Source organism: Xenopus laevis, chromosome 6L (assembly GCF_017654675.1).
Source record: "Xenopus laevis strain J_2021 chromosome 6L, Xenopus_laevis_v10.1, whole genome shotgun sequence".
In the NCBI taxonomy this organism is placed as follows: domain Eukaryota; kingdom Metazoa; phylum Chordata; class Amphibia; order Anura; family Pipidae; genus Xenopus; species Xenopus laevis.
This window is the reverse complement of record NC_054381.1, coordinates 62,302,248-62,322,897: the sequence shown is the minus strand read 5'-3', so window position 1 is coordinate 62,322,897 and position 20,650 is coordinate 62,302,248. Positions and strand designations below refer to the sequence as shown.

General features: G+C 37.8%; 1 protein-coding gene across 1 annotated transcript in view; it reads right to left on the bottom strand.

Annotated features, from left to right (window-relative positions):
• slc6a19.L (solute carrier family 6 (neutral amino acid transporter), member 19 L homeolog) overlaps positions 1–20,276 on the bottom strand; it is a 33,825-nt gene extending 13,549 nt beyond the window's left edge. The window contains 5 exon segments of the mRNA NM_001094211.1: positions 5,316–5,426; positions 5,684–5,865; positions 9,298–9,435; positions 12,848–12,988; positions 20,020–20,276. Coding sequence (NP_001087680.1) covers positions 5,316–5,426; positions 5,684–5,865; positions 9,298–9,435; positions 12,848–12,988; positions 20,020–20,221 — 774 coding nt within the window. The 5' untranslated portion in view covers positions 20,222–20,276.
• Positions 20,277–20,650: the final 374 nt, after the last annotated feature.

Sequence of the window (20,650 nt, the reverse complement as noted above, 5' to 3'; positions counted from 1 at the left end):
ACAAGTTCATGGTGAGTCATCCTGTTTAGGTGCATGGGGTAACCCCCCAGCCAATTCCGAAATACTGCTGGCCTTACGTTCCATTATGGGTAAGCTTGACAGTACTCCAGGTCAAACTACATCTGATAACACGTTGGTGTTTACCTCCCCATTAAAAGATACTCATTTTTGTGGAGTTACGCCTCTAGGTTGTCATATTACTGATGAGCTCAGGGAAAAAATTTGGCGAAATGAATACATAGATATCTGGTCTCTTATTTCCTCTGAACAACCCACAGTAGACCGGGAAAGACGTTTTGATAGACAGGAGGATAGAAAACTGAGAGTTGCAAAAACTTTTGGCAATTGGCTTCAAGCCTTTTCAGTGTTAGCTTGTGTAATTGGTCAGAAGTCTCCGGCAAAATGTTCGGAGCTTTTCATATACCTAGATATAATTTACGGTGCATACAGGACTCATGGGGGTTCAGCCTGGTGGCGATACGACGAGGAATTTAGACGTAGATTGGCACTGAAACCAGACTTAGGTTGGGATAATAAAGCTACTGATGTGTGGTTGCGTCTAATGACGACCCAACGAACACACCCCTTTCAGTACCCTGCCGCAGCACAGAATGCTATTGGGGCGTCCAGTGCTGCGGCCCCCCGACGCCCCGGAGCTTGCTGGCTCTTTAATGAAGGGCATTGCCGATTCTTTGGTTCGTGCAGATTTAAACACGAATGCTCCTTCTGTGGAGGTGCACATTCAGCGCTCCGCTGCTTTAAAAAACCTAGTGTCCCTCCACGCCACACACTCACGGGTAGGGTTGAGAACCCCAGTGAGCGTGCAAAGGATGTCCCCGTGGTTAGACATGTACCCCAAGAAGCAGGAGGCCGCCCTACTTAGGGATGGATTCACATATGGTTTCTTTATTCCTTTCAGATACAACGCAACCCCTACCTTTGCTAACAACCTAAAATCAGCAGTTGACTACCCAGATATAGTGGCTTCAAAATTGCAAAAGGAGGTCGAATTAGGTAGAATAGCCGGCCCCTTCGATTTCCTGCCTATCCCTAACTTGAGAATCTCACCACTGGGTGTTGTACCCAAGAAAGAACTGGGTAAATACCGGCTTATTCATCACCTCTCTTACCCCAAAGGTGATTCTGTCAATGATGGGATCGGTAAGGAGGCAGCAGCTGTGACTTACGTCTCCTTTGACAGGGCCGTCACATTGGTTAGAAAAGCAGGTCCAGGTTCCCTATTAGCAAAGTCTGATATTGAGTCCGCTTTCCGGCTCCTTCCAGTGCATGAGGACTGTTTTCACTTGTTGGGTTGTCAATTTGAGGGTTACATGTATTACGATATGTGCCTCCCAATGGGATGCTCGATATCGTGCAAATATTTTGAAGTATTTGGTTCTTTCCTTGAGTGGGTTGTCCGGAGAGAATCTGGCCACAATTCCATTATACATTATTTGGATGATTTTCTTTTTGTAGGGCCACCTTCCTCCCGCACGTGCAAATTGCTTCTAGATACATTCAAATTCTTTATGAGCAAATTTGGGGTACCAATTGCCCATGACAAAACTGAAGGTCCCACAACCACACTTTCCTTTTTGGGAATCGAGATAGACACAATAAGGATGGTTTTTAGGCTGCCGCAATCCAAACTCACTGACTTGTTGGACAAAATTAATGGGGTGATGCAGGCCAAGAAAGTTACTTTACAACAAATGCAGTCCCTCATAGGCCTTTTGAATTTTGCTTGTCGGGTGATGCCGATGGGTCGGGCTTTTAACAGACGGCTGTCACTGGCCACAAAAGGTATCAAGAAGCCACACCATTTTATTCGGGTGACGCGGCAGATAAGAGAGGACTTGCTGGTTTGGCATTCTTTCCTTCAGGAGTATAATGGGCACACTTGCATGTGGGAGGAGGAAGTGTCTAACCAGGAGTTAGCCCTTTACACGGACGCATCTGGAGCCATAGGTTTTGGTGCCATATATGGACATAAATGGTGTGCAGGCGGCTGGCCTGGAGAGTGGGCACAAATTGGTCTTTGCAAAAACCTTACACTGCTTGAACTCTTCCCCATTGTGGTGGCCATTGAACTCTGGGGGCAGTACATGACCAACCATACAATTTGTTTCTGGACAGACAATCTAAGTGTGGTTTTTTGTATTAATAAACTAACCTCTGCTTCCCTTCCAGTTCTTGCCCTGCTCCGGCACTTGGTGCTAAGATGCCTTGAACATAATATTTGGTTTCGGGCTCAACATGTACCAGGTAAATGTAATACCGCTGCTGATTCTCTTTCTCGTTCGCAGTGGCTAAAGTTCTGGCAGCTAGTTCCTGGAGCGGACAAGGAGGGGTCAACTTGCCCAATGTTCTTATTCTACCTGGTGGAGAACAGCTTATGAACATGGTCAGGACATCTGTTTCACCGGCCACTTGGAGAGGTTATGGTAACGCTTTTGAGGAATGGTTATCGTTTGGGAAGGGATGTAACCTGTTGGATGATCATGTGCGGCTGCAGATTACAATTGACTACCTCCTTGACTTTCAAAATAAGGGGAAATCCGCAGGAGCGGCCCAAAAGCGCCTATCGGGCATAGCTTTTTTCTTTAAATTGTTGGACCTCAAAGACATGACAAAGCATTTTGCCATACTCCAAGCTTTAAAGGGCTGGAGAAAACAAGTCGTCTCCAAGGATACCCGTAGACCGGTGTCTTTTAGTCTTTTACAACAGCTGATTCGCTCCACCCATGAGGTTGTCCAAACGCATTATGAAGAGGTCCTATTTGCCACCGCTTTTAGCCTCGCATTTTTTGGTGCCCTTAGAATTAGCGAGCTAGTTCCTCCCAGCAAGACAAAACCAGGGGGCCTCTTAGCTGAAGACATTGTCATAGGACCTGATTTTCTTAGATTCCGCATCAGAAAATCGAAAACTGATATATACGGCAAGGGAGTGTGGGTTACCTTGTTGGGCATAAATAGCCCAGGGTGTCCAGTTGGACTTGCACGTTCATTTTCCTTGCTGCGAACTCATGGTGATAGATTTTTGACCCATGAAAATGGTTCTCCCCTTACACGCTTCCAATTCAATTCGATTTTCAAAAAATGTTTAGCCAATTTAGGGCTGGGCATCAAAGATTTTGGTACCCACTCCTTTAGAATAGGGGCAGCTACCGAAGCCAGTTTAGGAGGTATGGGCGAAACACAACTTAAGCGGCTCGGGCGGTGGAAATCTGATTGCTACACCTCCTACATCCGGCCGGGTTTGCTGTTTAACTAAACATTTTCTCATTTACAGGTACCATTCCTCCTGTTGTCTTCTTGGTGGGTCATTCTTATATACATCGGGCCAGGCGGCGTGCAGAGTCCCGCCCTGGAGGGCTCAATCTCGGCTTCAAAGGGGTGCATGTGCACTGGAATGGTATACCCGGATTGCGATGGCTTCGTGTCCTCCCTGAGGTTGTTAGCTTCAGCAAGAACTACACCGGCCCATTGGTGCTGGTAGTACACGCTGGTGGAAACGATTTATGTTACGTTAGGATAGCTGAGTTAATATCCATTATAAAATTTGATTTTGCTCGCTTACCAGCCTTTTTTCCAAAAGTAATCATAGTCTGGTCAGAGATTGTCCCCAGGCTTGTGTGGCGTGGCGCACGGGACGTTGCCGCAATTGAACGCGCCAGGAGATTGGTAAACATGAGAGTCTCACGTTTTGCATGCGCAAGGGGCTGGGTGGCCATCCGCCACCAGCAACTAGAGGGTGATAATTCGGATTTGATGGGTCCAGATGGTGTTCATTTAACCGACATTGGCCTGGATATTTTCCTCTCAGGTATACAAGATGGGGTTGAAAGGGCGCTATTCTTGTTGGGTGGAGGTCGGAGTTCAGTGTAGGGGTACATGAACTCCTTGTGGCGAAAAATGGTTTGATCCTTGCCTTTGCACTTTATGAAAAAATAATTGTTCTCACATGCCCATTGCTCTTGCAATGGCCGGCATCGGTGTTCTTTGAGTTGCATAAAGGGTTAAGTCGGTTTAAGAAATATGTGTTTATAAAGGTGCAAGGATCTTTATATAAAACATGATTAATAAAAGCTGTGTCCGACCTTCATCCACAAGTTGGCCTCCGAGTCCTTTATTTGGGCAATTCAAGTTTAAAAAGAAAGGGGGGATTGGTGTTCTTCCCTGCAGTCTCTGGTGCGGCGCAGCGCCTAGCGAGGCGCGCCGTGACTGTCAGGGAGAGGGGAGAGCGTACCCGCCCCCCCGCGCGTCGCATCGATGACGTCATCGCTCAGCGCCGTTATCATTTATTAGTGGTGCGCGCAAGTGCGCAGTCACTTTGTGCCTGCTCCCTCCCCTATGCAACGAGCGTGTTCTGGGTAAGATTAGGGGGTCAGCAGCATCCCGCCCACCCACCCCTCTGTTTTCTTGTTTTTTTGAAATGCTAAGCAGTTATTTTACCTTGTATCTGTATGTTTCGTTTTTACTATTCTGCAGAGAAATTGTCACAGCGAAAAATGGTTTGATCCTTGCCTTTGCACTTTATGAAAAAATAATTGTTCTCACATGCCCATTGCTCTTGCAATGGCCGGCATCGGTGTTCTTTGAGTTGAATAAAGGGTTAAGTCGGTTTAAGAAATATGTGTTTATAAAGGTGCAAGGATCTTTATATAAAACATGATTAATAAAAGCTGTGTCCGACCTTCATCCACAAGTTGGCCTCCGAGTCCTTTATTTGGGCAATTCAAGTTTAAAAAGAAAGGGGGGATTGGTGTTCTTCCCTGCAGTCTACTAATCCCAGAGCCCTCTGAGTCAAAGTCAGGTTCTGGAGTCATAGAGCAAGTGCAACACAAGGAATGTAGTCTGAATATTCCAATATGAATTCATCATGTTGCAGTGCTAGAGACTGTACCTAATTGCTTATTACTATTACCGTACTTTTTTATTACTTTTAATGTAATTTAAGAATATATATAAATTCTAGTAGTAGTAGTCAAAACATAAAACAGCAAAGGAAATGTATTTATTAAGATTGTGCCAATAAAGCAGAATCGACATCAACTATGGGGCCTGGGGACTAGATTTCATTTCCTCCTTACATCATAATGAAATTCTGCTTTCACCGACAATCACCTAATTGTCATAGGGATGAATGCACCTCTGATGACAGTTCCATATGAGGCATGCAAAAAATAACCAACAATACTTCCTCAGATACTAGTTAGAAACTTTTCATTTAGAGAGAGAATAACATTTAGCAGTATGTGCGATAAAGCATGTTGAAAAGAATACACAAAAAATCATTGCTGCCAATCACTTACATCTGGGGTAAACAAAAATTTGATTCCATTCACTGATCCTTTCAATGTCAGACCTCGGATCAAGAATATTGTAAGTACCACATAAGGTAGTGTTGATGTTACATAAACTGCCTGAAAATCAAAAAAGTTTTTAATGAAATAAATGTGTATATTTATGAAAGCAAACAGTATGGCAACTCATATAGATAAACACAAATAGTGAAATAAACACAACTCAATGTTTAGAATAATAACCAGAAAAAAAATATTTGTGCTCTGCATTTGTTATTACTTTCTCTCCTTTAATTTACTTTTGAACACATTTAAGAATCAGTTCTAGAAAAAAAAGCACATAAATTCAGTATTAATATATAAAGAAAATGACCAACCTTTCCTGTTGTTTCAATCCCTCTGATGGTACAGACGTATAGAACACCCCAGGCACAGGCTAAACAGAGCACAAGCCACCACTGGATATTGCCAGAGTCATCTATTTTTGTGGAGACGTTAAGTGTTTCCCTGTACCAGAAGTAATCCACAGAAGAGCTTCTTGCACACTCTGATACATATTCTGTAATAAAGACACACAATAGATGTTTTGATACTTTTAATGGAAAAGGGCAGGTGTATTATTTTAAATTTGTATTGCACTGTAAGCTTGTGAGTGGATTTTTCAGATTGTAGCCCTTACTGTATGTATCAACCTCATGCAGGAATTCATAGTAGTGCAGAATATAGCTATTATTTGATCCTTATAACAGAACACAATGCAATATCGAAAATCAGTTCAGATATCCCTAAAGGAGAGGGAAAAAGTGTAAATGGTGCCTAACATTTGCCACCCCAGTGATTTGCACTTTCCTTCTTCTTTAATACAGTCATGATTAATACATCATACTTTTTCAATATATAAAGACTACTCACTAATAAATATCATAAATTAGTGATTCCTTTAGTGATATCATCAGCTGTAATCGGTGCTTAATGATGTCACTTGTGTCATGACATGATTCAATGAAACTAGCATGTTATCAAAAAATAATGATCTGTGCAAATAGTCATTTCAGCAGTACAGTCCTTGTTACTTCTAATATCCTTTCATTTTACAATGCGGAAACATTTATACCTATATATTTGTTATTTGTTTATATCGGAGAGTGACAGATATATCAGCTTTAAAGCAGATGTAACCCCCCAAAAATTTCCTAGTGAAAAAATATGTACTGGTATGGAAACTGTTATCCAGAATGCTCTGAACCTGAGTTTTCCGGATAACGAGTCTTTCCGTAATTTGGATCTTCATACCTTAGGGCTACTAGAATATCATGTAAACATAAAATAAATCCAATAGGCTGGTTTTGCTTCCAATAAAGATTAATTATATCTTAGTCTGGATTAAGTACAAGGTACTGTTTTATTATTATAGAGAAAAGGGGAATCATTTTTAAAAATTTGGATTATTTGAATAAAATTGAATCTATGGGAGATGGCCTTTCTGTAATTCAGCGCTTTCTGGATAACGGATCCCATACCTGTAATTCTAAGCAACTTGTACAAGCAACAATTTCTATTGATTTTATTTATTTGTAAAGCCTTGCCATATAGCCTCTATTCCATTGTTTCAATAGTCATAATAAGCAGTGCAGGAAAAAGCACGGGAGAGATATACTGCTTTCAATAGAAATTATATTTACAACTAGCATTAAAAGCATTGCAATTTAAAATAAAGCTATTAAGAGAAATTGAATTCCACACTTATGGTAACCTGTTATCCAGAAAGTTCCAAATTATGGAAAGCCTGTTTCCCATACACTCCATTTTATTCAAATAATCCAAATTGTTTAAAATGATTTATTTTTTCTCTGTAATAATATCCCAACTTAATAATATCCCAACTAAGGCATTATTAATTCTTATTAAAGCAAAACCAGCCTATTGGGCTTATTTAATGTTTTCATGACTTTCTAGTAGACTTGATATGAAGATCAAAATTATGGAAAGATCCATTATCCAGAAAACCCCAGGTCCCGAGCATTCTGGATAACAGGTCCCATACATGTACATGTAATATTGAGAAATGAGCCACGCACAATATAATATGTATGTTTACCACTAGATGGTGCAATAGTTAAAGGGGTGTTCACCTTTATGGTAACGTTTGTTATGATATAGAAATGCCAATTCTAAGCAACTTTTCAAATTAATTTTTATAGTTTTATAGTTATTTGCCTCTTTCTTCTGACTCTTTGCAGCTTTCAAATAGGTGTCGCTGACTCCCTTCTAAAAAACAAATGTTCTGTAAGGCTACAAATTTATTGTTATTGTTACTTTTTATTGCTGATCCTTCTATTCAGGCCCTCTTCTATTTTTATTCCAGTCTCTTATTCAAATTAATGCATGGTTGCTAGGGTAATTTGGATCCTAGGTACCAGATTGCTGATGCGAATTGAAGAGCTGCTGAATAAAAAGCTAAATAACTAAAAAACCAAACAAATAATAAAAAATGAAAACAAATTGCAAATTTTCTCAGAATATCACTCTCTACATCATACTAAAAGTTATCTCAAATGTGAGCAACCCCTTAATGCACTTACAAATGTATCCACTGTGAAATGCTGCAAGAATTAGTTGTTTGTGTCCTTTGATATAATACCCTAGTTCTGTCACTTAATTTACTTATTCATTCTTATACTTATATATTTTTTTCCCAAATAGTAGAGACCTGATTTTTAAGGTCACTTGTACCTTCATGATTACTTTCTAATAGCGTAAACAAGGAAAAACCTGGGAGGCAGAAGGTATCTGCTCAAGTGATTTTATTGGTATTTAACAATACCAATAAAATCACTTGAGCAGATACCTTCTGCCTCCCAGGTTTTTCCTTGTTTACGCTATTAGATTGTTCCAGATTGAACTGTACCTTGGTGGAGGTACACAACAAGGAAGAAACCGACTACTGCACGCACCAGGGTCAAGGTCAACAGTCACCTGTGTTTATACTTCATGAGTACTTGGTGGGGATCAGCCTGTGAAATATCAAGGAGCGTGGAATGTACCGTATATACTCGAGTATAAGCCAAGTTTTTCAGCATCCAAAATGTGATGAAAAAGTCTACCTCGGCTTATACTCTAGTCAGTGGGCAGTAGCTGAGATTGCAGTCACTTTTAATCATTCCTATACCAACAGTTTGCTTGGGGAGAGACTGCAATATCATACAGCGCCCTCTGTTGGTTATATGAAAGAATAACAGTGCGCCCTCTGTTGGTTATATGAAAGAATAACAGTGACTGCAATATCACACAGCGCCATCTGTTGGTTATATGAAAGAATAACGGTGACTGCAATATCACACAGCACCCTCTGTTGGTTATATGAAAGAATAACAGTGCGCCCTCTATTGGTTATATGAAAGAATAACAGTGACTGCAATATCACACAGTGCCCTCTGTTGGTTATATGAAAGAATAACAGTGCGCCCTCTGTTGGTTATATGAAAGAATAACAGTGACTGCAATATCACACAGCGCCCTCTGTTGGTTATATGAAAGAATAAGAGTGACTGCACACAGCGCCCTCTGTTGGTTATACAAAAGATTAACAGTAATGGCAATATCACACAGCACCCTCTGCACATGGTAGTGGGACAGTGGGACAATGCACACAGTAATCCATTTGGCAATTCTCTGTCACCATCAACTTTGCAAAGAAGTCTAGTTGATCACTGGGGGGGGTCGCTTTGGCAGAATGTGCGCTGCTGGGAGACAGGGCTGTAGTTGTGTCTAGGCTTATACTCGAGTCAATACGTTTTCCCAGTTTTCGTAGGTAAAATTAGGTACCTCGGCTTATACTCGGGTCGGCTTATACTCGAGTATATACGGTACAGAACTTTATCACTTGCAAACATACTTCATCTACTTGTCTTAGGTAAGGAGTATCAAACTCACGTGCAAACAAATTCCTATCTACCACATAAAGATGAGTAAGTAATGAATAAGTAATTACCAGTTCTGTTGGCGGTGAGTGGACAGAAGCTCCATGGCAAAGGTTCTTGGAAGGAGTTAAAAAAATACCACATAACCCAAGCAATAATGGTATTGTAATACAAACCTACCAGGAATGATACCAGCATTGATGCAATACCTAAAATATGAAAATATATTTGTTATTGATATTGTTACATTTTATTATGCCATATGCAGATAGTTTAGTCCAATGTATGCAGAAAACAAAGCTGTACCTTACATAAAATTCAATTTTACTTGATGCATGAGTAGGGAAGGTAAGTGAAGTCTGTAAAACAGTAAACATCCACTTTCCTTCTTCTGTGAGCAATAATGTGGGGGTAAAACTCGGCTGCAGCCTCTGCACCATCCTTTATTTGGGGGAGAAAGGGTTATTGAAGAGATTTTGTTGACTATAAAGGATAGACCCTCTAAAAGGTCAACCAGCTTTATTTTTACAGATCTGGGGCAGAAAATAACTCTGACACCAAAACTTAAGAGATGAGGTATCTACTTGTGAACCCTCCGTGCCATTGGGGTGATTGGCTATATGACGGGGACAGCTGTTTAATTTTACTGCATCTAACTAAAGAAAATAAAGTGGTGATACACATATGGAAATATTATGATCATATATATATATATATATATATATATATATATATATATATATATATATATATATATATATATATATATATAGTCAACTACAAGAGGTCCTCTGCACTCAACCCATTATCAATATATTTAAGACAGCGACATTTTGTGCATACTGCTACTAAAAATGCCTTACCCTTTAAACAACACAGGCATTGTTTGTCCATATATTGCAATATATTTAAGCTGGCCAACTACGTCAAAGTCATCCCATATCTGGCCAGTCCTACGCTTAATTTTCATCTGATTCATTAAGAATTCAATTGCTTAATTATACATTTTACAAAGGGACTAAGTTTTACCTGCAACTTACTAGCTGCTTTCAAAGTAAAACTCCCAAACTTGGCTGCCCTTTTATTAGACACCAGTGGGATCACCTGACTATAGCTGGGAAGGGTGGGAGCTACAACATGGAGCTGGTCACTGCTCCTGTATAACTATAACAAACAAGGGAAAGTTGTGCTCACCACTGTTTTTTAAAACCATTAGGCGGGGGTGCAATGAGGGTGTGACCACAAAATACATATAGTCAACTACAAGAGGTCCTCTGCACTCAACCCATTATCAATATATTTAAGACCGCCTTATGGTTTTAAAAAATAGTGGTGAGCACAACTTTCCCTTGTTTGTTATAGTTATACAGGAGCAGTGACCAGCTCCATGTTATATCTCCCACCCTTCCCAGCTATAGTCAGGGAAGGGTGTATATATGTATATATATATATATATGTACAGTGTCGGACTGGGACGCCAGGGGCCCACCAGAAAACCTTAGACTGTGGACCCACTTTCCAAACTATCATTCCTCCTTTCCTCACTTAACCTCTTTATTCTCCTAGTCTTTTATATCTACTTACTATACTCTGTTCTTCCATTATTAAGCCTCTTCTTTTCCCATAAGGAAATAGGGAATGACCATGAAATAGGCCAAATGTTTAGAAGCAAGCGGTCTACTGACACCTGGGCCCACCAGGAGTTTTCCTGGTATCCAAGTGGGCCTGTCCGGCACTGTATATGTAGATATAAATAGGGATAGTGCTACAAAAACACTATTCAAATTGTTGGTTTGTCCAGTGCCACAAACCCAGTTACTGTATAGATAATTGTGTAATTAAGGTTTTAAAGGTAAATATTAACATAATTACAAAATTATTTGAATTTACATATACTGCATACAGATATAAGTATAGTATCCGGAATGATATAGTTCCTTTTTTTGCAGATCATTCTTCTTTTGTTCAGCTGTGCGTGTTTATAAACACTGCCTGTTGCCCCTGGCATAATTCATACTGACAAAGAGATATAGCAGACAATATTGAATGAGTAGGCACCACCATGCCTATTTTCCAACTAAATAAAGACTGCCCACTTTGTACATTGAATGCATCACTGAAGTCTGTATTGTTAATTTACTATAGGTGCAAGATTATATTCTAAAGCATTGTATTTGAACCACAGCTATAGGGAGGTGCAAGGGAACCCTCTATGTACAGAGTTTTACATCAGGTATTTTTGCTTTCTTTTTTTTTACTTTGTGTCTCCCTGTAAATGGTTAAATGAAAAAGTATTGATCTGGAACGTAATTTGGTAGAGAACTGCTAAAGGTTAGATTACAAAGACTGGTAGTAAATGGAATATTATCTGATTGGACCAGTGTTGTTTATGGCGTTGAACAGGGTCTGTCCTTGATCCTTTGCTTTTTAACTAGGTGGACATTGAAAGGACTGTTTCTATTTTTGCTGATAATACTAAATTGTGCAGAACTATAAGTTCTATGCAGGATGATTTCACTTTGCAAATGCAAGTTGTACACTAAATGTTGGGAGTTTCCTTAAGCGAGAAGGATCTGGGGATTTTTGTAGATAACAAGTTGTCTAATTCCAGGCAGTATCATTTCATTCTCTGGCTACTAAAGCAGATAGTACTCCCATAAAAAAGGGCATTAACTCAAGGGATGAAAACATAATTTTTGCCTCTTTAAAGGTCCCTGTTAAGGCATCGCCTTAAGAATACAGTGCAGTTTTGGGATCAAGTCCTTAAGAGGGATATATATGAGAAGGAGAGAGACATTTTTTTCATTAGCGACCAACATTACATTCCCCCATTAGAAACTATAAATGCCCCTTATGGACACATGTTTTTTTTCTTGCGTGGTTCCTGTGTGTGGGTTTTTTTTTTTGAATTCCACTGTATTGGAACATATGCGTTAACAGAGCTCATTCATTTATCTGGTGCCTGTATCTACTGCATAGCACTGAACTGCCAAACACAGATGGAACATTACTTGGGGTTTTTTAAACTCATGCTTTCCCATGGCATGGAAATATAGAATGCAAAACAATCCATGCCACTGGGGCACATGTAAGAACACCCTTATATAAGAGCCCTTAAAGCAGAACTAGACCCCTCCAAGATATAACAGCCCCCTCAACTACCCTCTATCTGCCCCCTTTACCTCTCCCTCCCTGCACAGTGTATTACCTATATTAGCACTCCTATTTGGAAACTTAGCGCAAGAAGCAGAGCAGCGCAGCTGGGTCCCTTGGCACCATCTTCTGTCCATTCGCCGACACAGAGCCTATAGGCACCCTGCTCTACTATGTTTCTTGTGCTTAGGGGCGCTAATATAGGTAATACACTGTGCAGGGAGGGAGAGGTAAAAAAGGCAGATCGAGGGCAGTTGAGGGGGCTGTTATAATTTTGGGAGTTAATTCTCCTTCAATCTCCATTAATCACTAGGTGGAGTTGACATAAGCTATTAACTTAATAAAGCACCTATAGATTCCTCCTTCTGTGTGTGTGCTGTAATATTAGCTTTTTGGCTAAAGGAAATGCATAACTTTTATTATTATATTATAAAAACACATTGAAGGATTTGCATCAGGGATACTCACCAACTCCTTTAAGGGTTGGATGAATAGTGCTCCAAACACCCACACTTCCTTTTCTTAGGCGCTGCCCAATTGCAAATTCCAGATGTAACAAAGGTATGCCTTCAAATACCAGTAATATTAGAAACGGGATCATAAATGCACCTTTAAAAAAATGTGACAAATATATCTGATTGTTAAGTAGTTTTAGATGGATGAGTATCAATAAGGAAGCAAAATTATTGTTAATAATAATAATAAAAATAATCTATAAGCAGGTTTTCAACACTTTCTCCAGTCTTGCACAGCTTCTACGGTAAGAATCCCTTGCAATTCTGCCAAGACACCAATGGACTCCTTTCTGCTTTATAACCAAAAAACAAAGCCTAACATCGATTGTACTGAAATCGCCCTTGACCCAAGGATGTGTACTAGAATGGTGGGTCCAAAATTTATTCTTCTGGTTTTTTTTAAATATAAAACATTGAATTATAATAACTTTTTTTAACTTTTGTTGTGATGCATGTAACAATCATATTTGCAATTTATATAGTGATTCTTCTGAGGATGCCAGGGTGAAATACATTTCTGTTCTAGAGAGACTGATGCAGAGAGAACAACCAGGCAGTGGTTTGAATGAGAGACTGGAATATGAAAAGGAGAAGGCCTGAATAGAAAGATAATTAATAAAATGTAACAATAAATGTGTAGCTTTACAGAACAATAATGTTTACCTGCGGAATCAGTGACCCCAAAAGTCAGAAACTCATGAAAAGGCTAATAATTAAAAAACTATAAGAAAAAAAAACACAACATAATGCTGAATTAAAAAGTTATTAAGAATAGTGCATTCTATAACCTACTAAAGGTTATCATTGAGGTGAACTATCCCTTTAAAAAAAAAGCTAACAAAATAAATGTATTAATATATGTAGTTAAATATAATTTAAGAACAAGCAGGTTGATCTAACATAAAAATGGATGTGGCAGTGTGTGTGTCATGTCTGGTTTATCTGCAGTTTTCAATAACTTTTCCTCCCAACTTGCCATTGTAGAGTTCTAGGAAAAGGGTAGGATTTGTCTGCAGCTGATGAAAGTAAAAATCGAGTCACAAGACACAAAAAAAGTGTCTTTTCTTTCCAACTCCTAATGAGGTGGAAAAGGGATGTAAATGGTTAAAAACTATAGTTCAGAGACTTTGGTTAATGTTTGCCTGGTAGAGACAGCATGGATGAACTGATAATCTTTCCTGTCTGTTGCAAGGTTTCAAAGGAGCTGATCTAGCCCATCTTTCTTTAATTTTGAACAGGAAACATCAGGAAGCAAACATTTTGCAGAATTGAAATTCAAAGTGATGAAGGTTCAAGTGTGACCTTCATTCCTCTTTATACTTCTATCCTGGTCAGTAGGGAAGAATGGTGGTTACTGATGGCCCCTAAACAGGGAGCATCAAGAAACAGAAACACAATTTGTTTTGTGCTATACCTCATCTACCAAAGTCCTGGAGTGCTGGTAGCACTTTCTCATTGGCAGACCAGAACACTTTGTCAATTCCAACTTTTCAGGGGGGAGGGAGGATTACTCCCCAGCTTCGGAGGTGTTTCATCTTATGAATTTCCTTATTATTGCACTTATTGCACTTATTGCACAAGTGCTCCTGTTAGTTGAAACCAGGCAGTAATTAGTTTGAACAGCTGACTACAAATTTGAAAAGAGCAAAGACCTACACTTGTTGGCACTTATGTTAGTAAATGAGATAGGGAGATATTCTTGCTTAGTAGTGTTCTGTTGTATGCACCCACTTAGGTAGATGACAGTAACGGTTGTAATCAGCCAGCCCCAGAGACAATTGCAGCTTAAACAAGACTTATACTTCTGGTTTAGCAAATCCACTTGGCCATGGCATAAATAATCAAAAAACAATTTCACATTCATCTGTTAACAAGAGGTTCTTCCTTTCATTGGTTAAAAGGGGGCTTTTGCAGTGAAACAATACTTGGATTATTTTATAACCAACAATGAGGTTCTTTGCACTCTTCAAGGAATGTTGGAAATATATTAGAGGTTTTAGAACAATTACTATTTTTATTCTGGAAAATCTGGTTCTTTAAGTTAAAAACACCCATTACAGCAAGTAAAGTAGATGACACATAACCTCAGCTCTATCTGCGTTTGCAATATATTCTGAATTATTGTGATAATAAGAATTCCACAAAAGGAGATACATTTACATTTTGCACGGTTGTGTTTTTTAATCAAATCATTGTAAATGCCTTCAGGAATAATGCTTTGAAAAGTGTAAAATGCTCAACATGCATCTCATGTCTATTGCTTATAATATAAGGTCAGTAGCACTACAGGCATGAAGTAGCTTAAGGTGTTCTTACCAAAATAAATGTTTGAAGAGAAAGACAATGTGTCTTACGAATTTACTTATTACTGCACAATTGCAAGTTGGCACTTATGTTAGGAAATGAGATAGGAAGATGTTTTTGCTTATATACATGAATTAAACATTTGTAATAGTTTTAAATATTGGTTATTGCAATCGAAAGCTGTTTTCATTCTCTGCATTTTTGCTCTGTTCCCTAACACAATGTGGCAAGCCTGGAAGAGATGTGACTCCTATTACAATGTTTTAAGAATCAGACGCAGAGAACAGAAAGGGCTAAACAAGTTCTACTTTCAATTGCAATGCCATTGATAAGTGCCGATCATTTCTTGGCATTACATTCCAGGCATAATCCTTATGATTTTAGTTTGGTTTCTCCTAAATAAAACATCACAATTCATACACAAGTGTTGAAATCGAAAAGTAAATTCACTTCCTTAGCGAATGTCTGCCCCATAATAAGTGTTTTATTAGACCAGTAATTAAATATTTTACAGAAATAACAGATAAGGAGATGGACTGCCATGACATCTTATTCCAGGAAAATCCCTGCTGAATTGACAAGCTGGGATTTTGTAATAATTAAACAAATCCTACAAGTGTGTATGTGAGGGTGGGGCACTATTGTACTTTGTCCTAATAGCTTGTACCTAACATTTTATGTTCATTTTATGGCGTAGCATTACTTAGTAACCCATGCATCTCAGAAAAACATGTTGACAATTCTGACTCCCAACAAATGGAAAAATTAACACATACCTATTCCAAACATCTCTACTCTAAACTCCATGCTATACGAAGTCATTATCTAAGTTACATTAATGGATATGAACATCCATATGATTATGGATGATCCAGGTGAAATCTATCGCCTGCATCAACGTAGTTTAGCCAACTCAAATCAATCAAATACTGGTTCTGCTCCCTTTAAAGATTTACATTCTAAAGATTATTTGTACCTCCTTTAGTTAATGGTCAGTCATTTGTTAATTTTAAAAATCCAATTACAATAGTGAAATGTCTTGAATTCAGTCTCCCCAATGAAAACTTTATATGTGTTACTTGTTGCACTATATATTTCAGAGTTTCATGCAATAGTTTAACCACATTATGTTTCTTCCTTATTTACAAGCCAAGCCACAATTAGGTCTGGATATTTCTTGTTATCTCTCTGTGTGTCTGGTTGGAGATCAGTTTTAGACTTTAGTTTATAAGCATCACTTGTATATTCACAGTCCACACCACTGTAAAACCTCAATTTTAAGTCCACTGATTGTAAGTTTTCCCACATTTTACATTTTTTATTTTTGGTCCAACCAATTTATAATGCATTGCAATGCTTTTTTTCCTGGATTTTACATCAAAATTTTGTCCTAATGTTTCCAAAAACTGTTTTTTTTCCCTCTATGAATGTTATTATTTGTGAAATAAACAGGTTTAAAATACTTACTAGATGTATATTTTGCCATGATTCTGCCTTTTGGTCATTCCAATTAATCTGCCCCTTATACAGTCCTGTGCCAATAACCTATTGCTTTAGGTTGTGTATGTGACTGACAGAGAGGCCTTGCACATGCCCCCCATAGTGTAACATTAATGCTGCAATGCTTATTAACACAGTAAATACTGTATCTCAAAGTAAAACAGACTCCTGTGTTAATATCCTTTCAGTGCTTGAAGAAAAAGTTACTTTAACACATTTCTCTGATTTTACATTTTTCCCAGATTTTACATATGTTGTTCCTGGTCCCCTGAAAAACATAAAATGGGGGTCCTACTTTATGTAGAATTGTAGCTCTTGCAGGGCAGCAATTGCTACATACATACTGTAGCAACAGGTACAATCACTTACTAAAAAATGTAGCATGAATAAAGTCCAGGAGCAGAAAGGTGAATTTTCTCTAATTTTAGTAATTTAGGACTACACTGCATGATTAATAGCAAGCAAAAACAATTGACAATTTAAGGACTACATTTATTCATACTGTGCCACAATATAACCCTAAATCCAAGCCCAATATAGATGTTTTGTGTAGAGAACACACTAACCTGACAATGGTATTCATTATTTTAATTATTTGTGGTTTGGTATAACAATCAAAGATGAAGGGAAAGGGTACATGGATTTCTTTGTGGGTTATAACCCTATAGCATTTACTGAAAACTAAAAAAAATAAGCTACAAGCTTTTGGGGACAGCTCTCATTTTCAGGTTAATTTCTCATTTGAGGAAGGGGTTTGCCAAAAGATTGTGCCTTTGTTTTCTGCTTGTCAATAAGTTCCAAAGGGTGATAGCCCACAAATAAATCTATGTGCCTGTTCCCTTCATGTCCACTTTGCATTGGCTTGGAGAATCAAGCCATATTTAAATTAGATGTTGTGTATGCAGATATATGTAGTATAGATTATCTGTTATGATTGCAAGATACAATTTGAAACTAGCAAACATGTTAAAGATACGTTCACAACTAAGTTGGAACACTATTCCCATATGATATTAGTAAAATACAAAACAAAGATTGTTCAAAGAATAAAAAATTTGAAAAAGTCTAAAGATCATGTGTCTGCAGTGCTTAAACCTATTGCATTAGCTTGGAGCAACTTGGGATTGATGATCACCTGCGTAACTTAAATAAGTGGTGGGTGGAAGTTTGATTGCATTTGTTAGTTTTACAATGAATTATTCCAAAACAGGGCCACCCTGCCATCGCCACCACACACACACAGGCACATCATCTAAGGCACTTATATTAGACCTACTGTAATAAGTCTACATTATGCAGTGATATTGATTGAAATGGCCTGGATAAAACTCTTACTCTACACTCTGTGTTGTTTGCCCATTATTGGAATGGTTAATAGAGCATAAGAGAAATTGATCTTTTTCATTTAAATGCAGATAACAGGTTTAAGAACCATTTGTTGGTCTTGATAATGTTTGTTTTTGACCTTTTAAATTGGTTGTTCACCTTCCAAACACTTTTTCCAATCACTTGTTCATCAGAAAAAAAGATTTTTTTTGAATGGCTTTTATTTTTAATATTATTGGAATATTAGCAACTATTGTATCAATTCTAACAGTTGCCTTAATTTGAAACTCATAGAATCTGCTCAGTAGGGCCAACAATAAGTAAAGAATCAATGTATGTTTCAGTTTAGAGCAGTTTACAGTCAGATGCTGCCCCTCTTCCCCAGCTGCTTTAGAAAGACAAAAGAAAGTGAAAAATGAAACTTTCATATTAGAAAATTGGTCACAAATAGAAAATGGAAAGTAATTGAAAAAAAGTATTTATTCTGGTGAGCTATCTGAAACCAAATGAACTAAAAAAAAGTTTTGGAAGGTGAACAGCCCCTTTAAGAAATTCTACAAGATCTTTAACTAGGGAGAATAATATAAAGTAACTAACAGCAAGTCCAAAGGGAGGCTTAGAAATCAGATGTTGCTCTCCAGTAAATAGCTTCCACAATCTTGGGCCTTAATTCACATACAACTGTTATAATTCAATAGTTATAATCCCAAAACACTAGTAGCATCTATATTACTTTAATTTAGGCACTGCATTGGGGAACATTGCTGCCTTGCATCGCTGGTGTTCTAGGTTTGATTTGAGCCAGGACACAATCTGCAAGGAATATGTATATTCTGCCCATACTTGCTTGTTTTTCTTCCAGGCACTCATGTTTTTCTCCCTCACTTTAAAAAACATAGATGAAAGTTAATTGTCTCCCCTGTGTGTGAATGTGATAGCGACCTCAGATTGTAATTCAGATAGGACAGCTATGAATGATGTATGGTCTCTGTAAAGAGCTGGAGAATATGGCATTGCTATAAATAGAAAGTTAATAATAATAATGAATGTAAATGATTAAATATTTACTGTTTAGGACTCAATAATGTTTATTTCATAATGGAGACTCTTGCACAGTTTTAATGTCAAATTATAGTCCACAATATGTTGAATTAAATTAAATTCATGCTCATTGAATTATTTTTTCCTACATAATGTTTTGAATTCATGCACATTATAGGTTCATGTACCTCTACTGCCTGTTCATTTTAAATAAACCATGACCACATGCCTACAAACAGAGGGGCTTAAAATATATATGCATCAAGCCATGTTTAAATTAGATAGAGAGTATGCAAATATATGTTATTATCAACTGTTATGATTTGCAAGAAAAAAATATAAAAGTAGCAGAAATGTTAGAGATATTCACAATTAAATTGGCACATTGTTCCCATATGATTTATAAATAGAAATAATATATAATAATATATAAGAATAATAGAAATAATATTTCTTATTATGCAAAACAAATATTTTCCAAACAAAAAAAAAAACACTGAAAAAGTGTCAATATGCTTTTACAGTGCTTAAACCTATTGCATTGTTCTAAATGGTACATCAACAGACATTGACTCAAAAACATAAATGTATGCCAATTAAATCTGTCAATTCTATTAGCTGCTTTTGCAACACATTGAATGGCTTATGCCAGTTGCCTTTTTTACTGAAGAAATAATAAGGAGCAAGTGCTCAATGAAAGTATATACTCAAGTAAAACTGGCAGACTTTGCAGATAATATGATAATACACAATATAATATGAATAATAAAACAATGTTATTTATTAAAATTGATCAGTGTAACAATGTATAAATGTATTAGTAAATCTAGATGCTTTCTTATTTTAACAGCTTCTTCTGAATTCAGTTTATACTTATCATGGACTATGTTTTTGTACTGAATTTTAACACCTTCTCAGTTCTTATGAGGATTAAATGTAGAAAATATACTGTACCTCCACCATGGCTTTGGCAAAGGTATGGGAATCTCCAGACGTTTCCAAGTCCCACACAAAAGCCTATGCATGTCAGCATATACTGAGCCTTGTTATCCCATTGTGGTCTCTCGCCTGCCTCTTCTGTTTCTAGCTTTTCAAGTTCCTCATATGTTTGTATCCTATTCTCCAGTCCAGGGTTTGGTAAAACAAGTCTCACCATGATGTACCTTTCTCCAAGACACCCTTTCCAGTTGCAGGTGTTGAAAGGAAAGGCAGCTTGTGGCCAAATAAAGAAAGGGCTGTCAACTTAAGCAAGCACTACTTATAAAGAACCTTTGGCACCTAGTGTGCATTACCAAAAGGAAAAAGGATCTGTCAGCAGAAACTCTAATTTAAAAGGCAATTCTTATAATTATTAATGCCTTATCAGTGAAACTTTCACAAAGTGCTAAATTAACTGTTGCAAAGGCAGTCTATTTGTCATTGCAAAAGCCATTAACTTTTACTGTTTTCCTGAGTCATTTTAAAAAAGGCCATCCCCATGATTTTTATATGCTTTTATTACCTTAACATAAGGTAAGAGAAACCAGTTAAATACTTAGCGGTCTGTTTACTAAAGTATGCAAGTCTATGCTTTTTTTTCTAAACC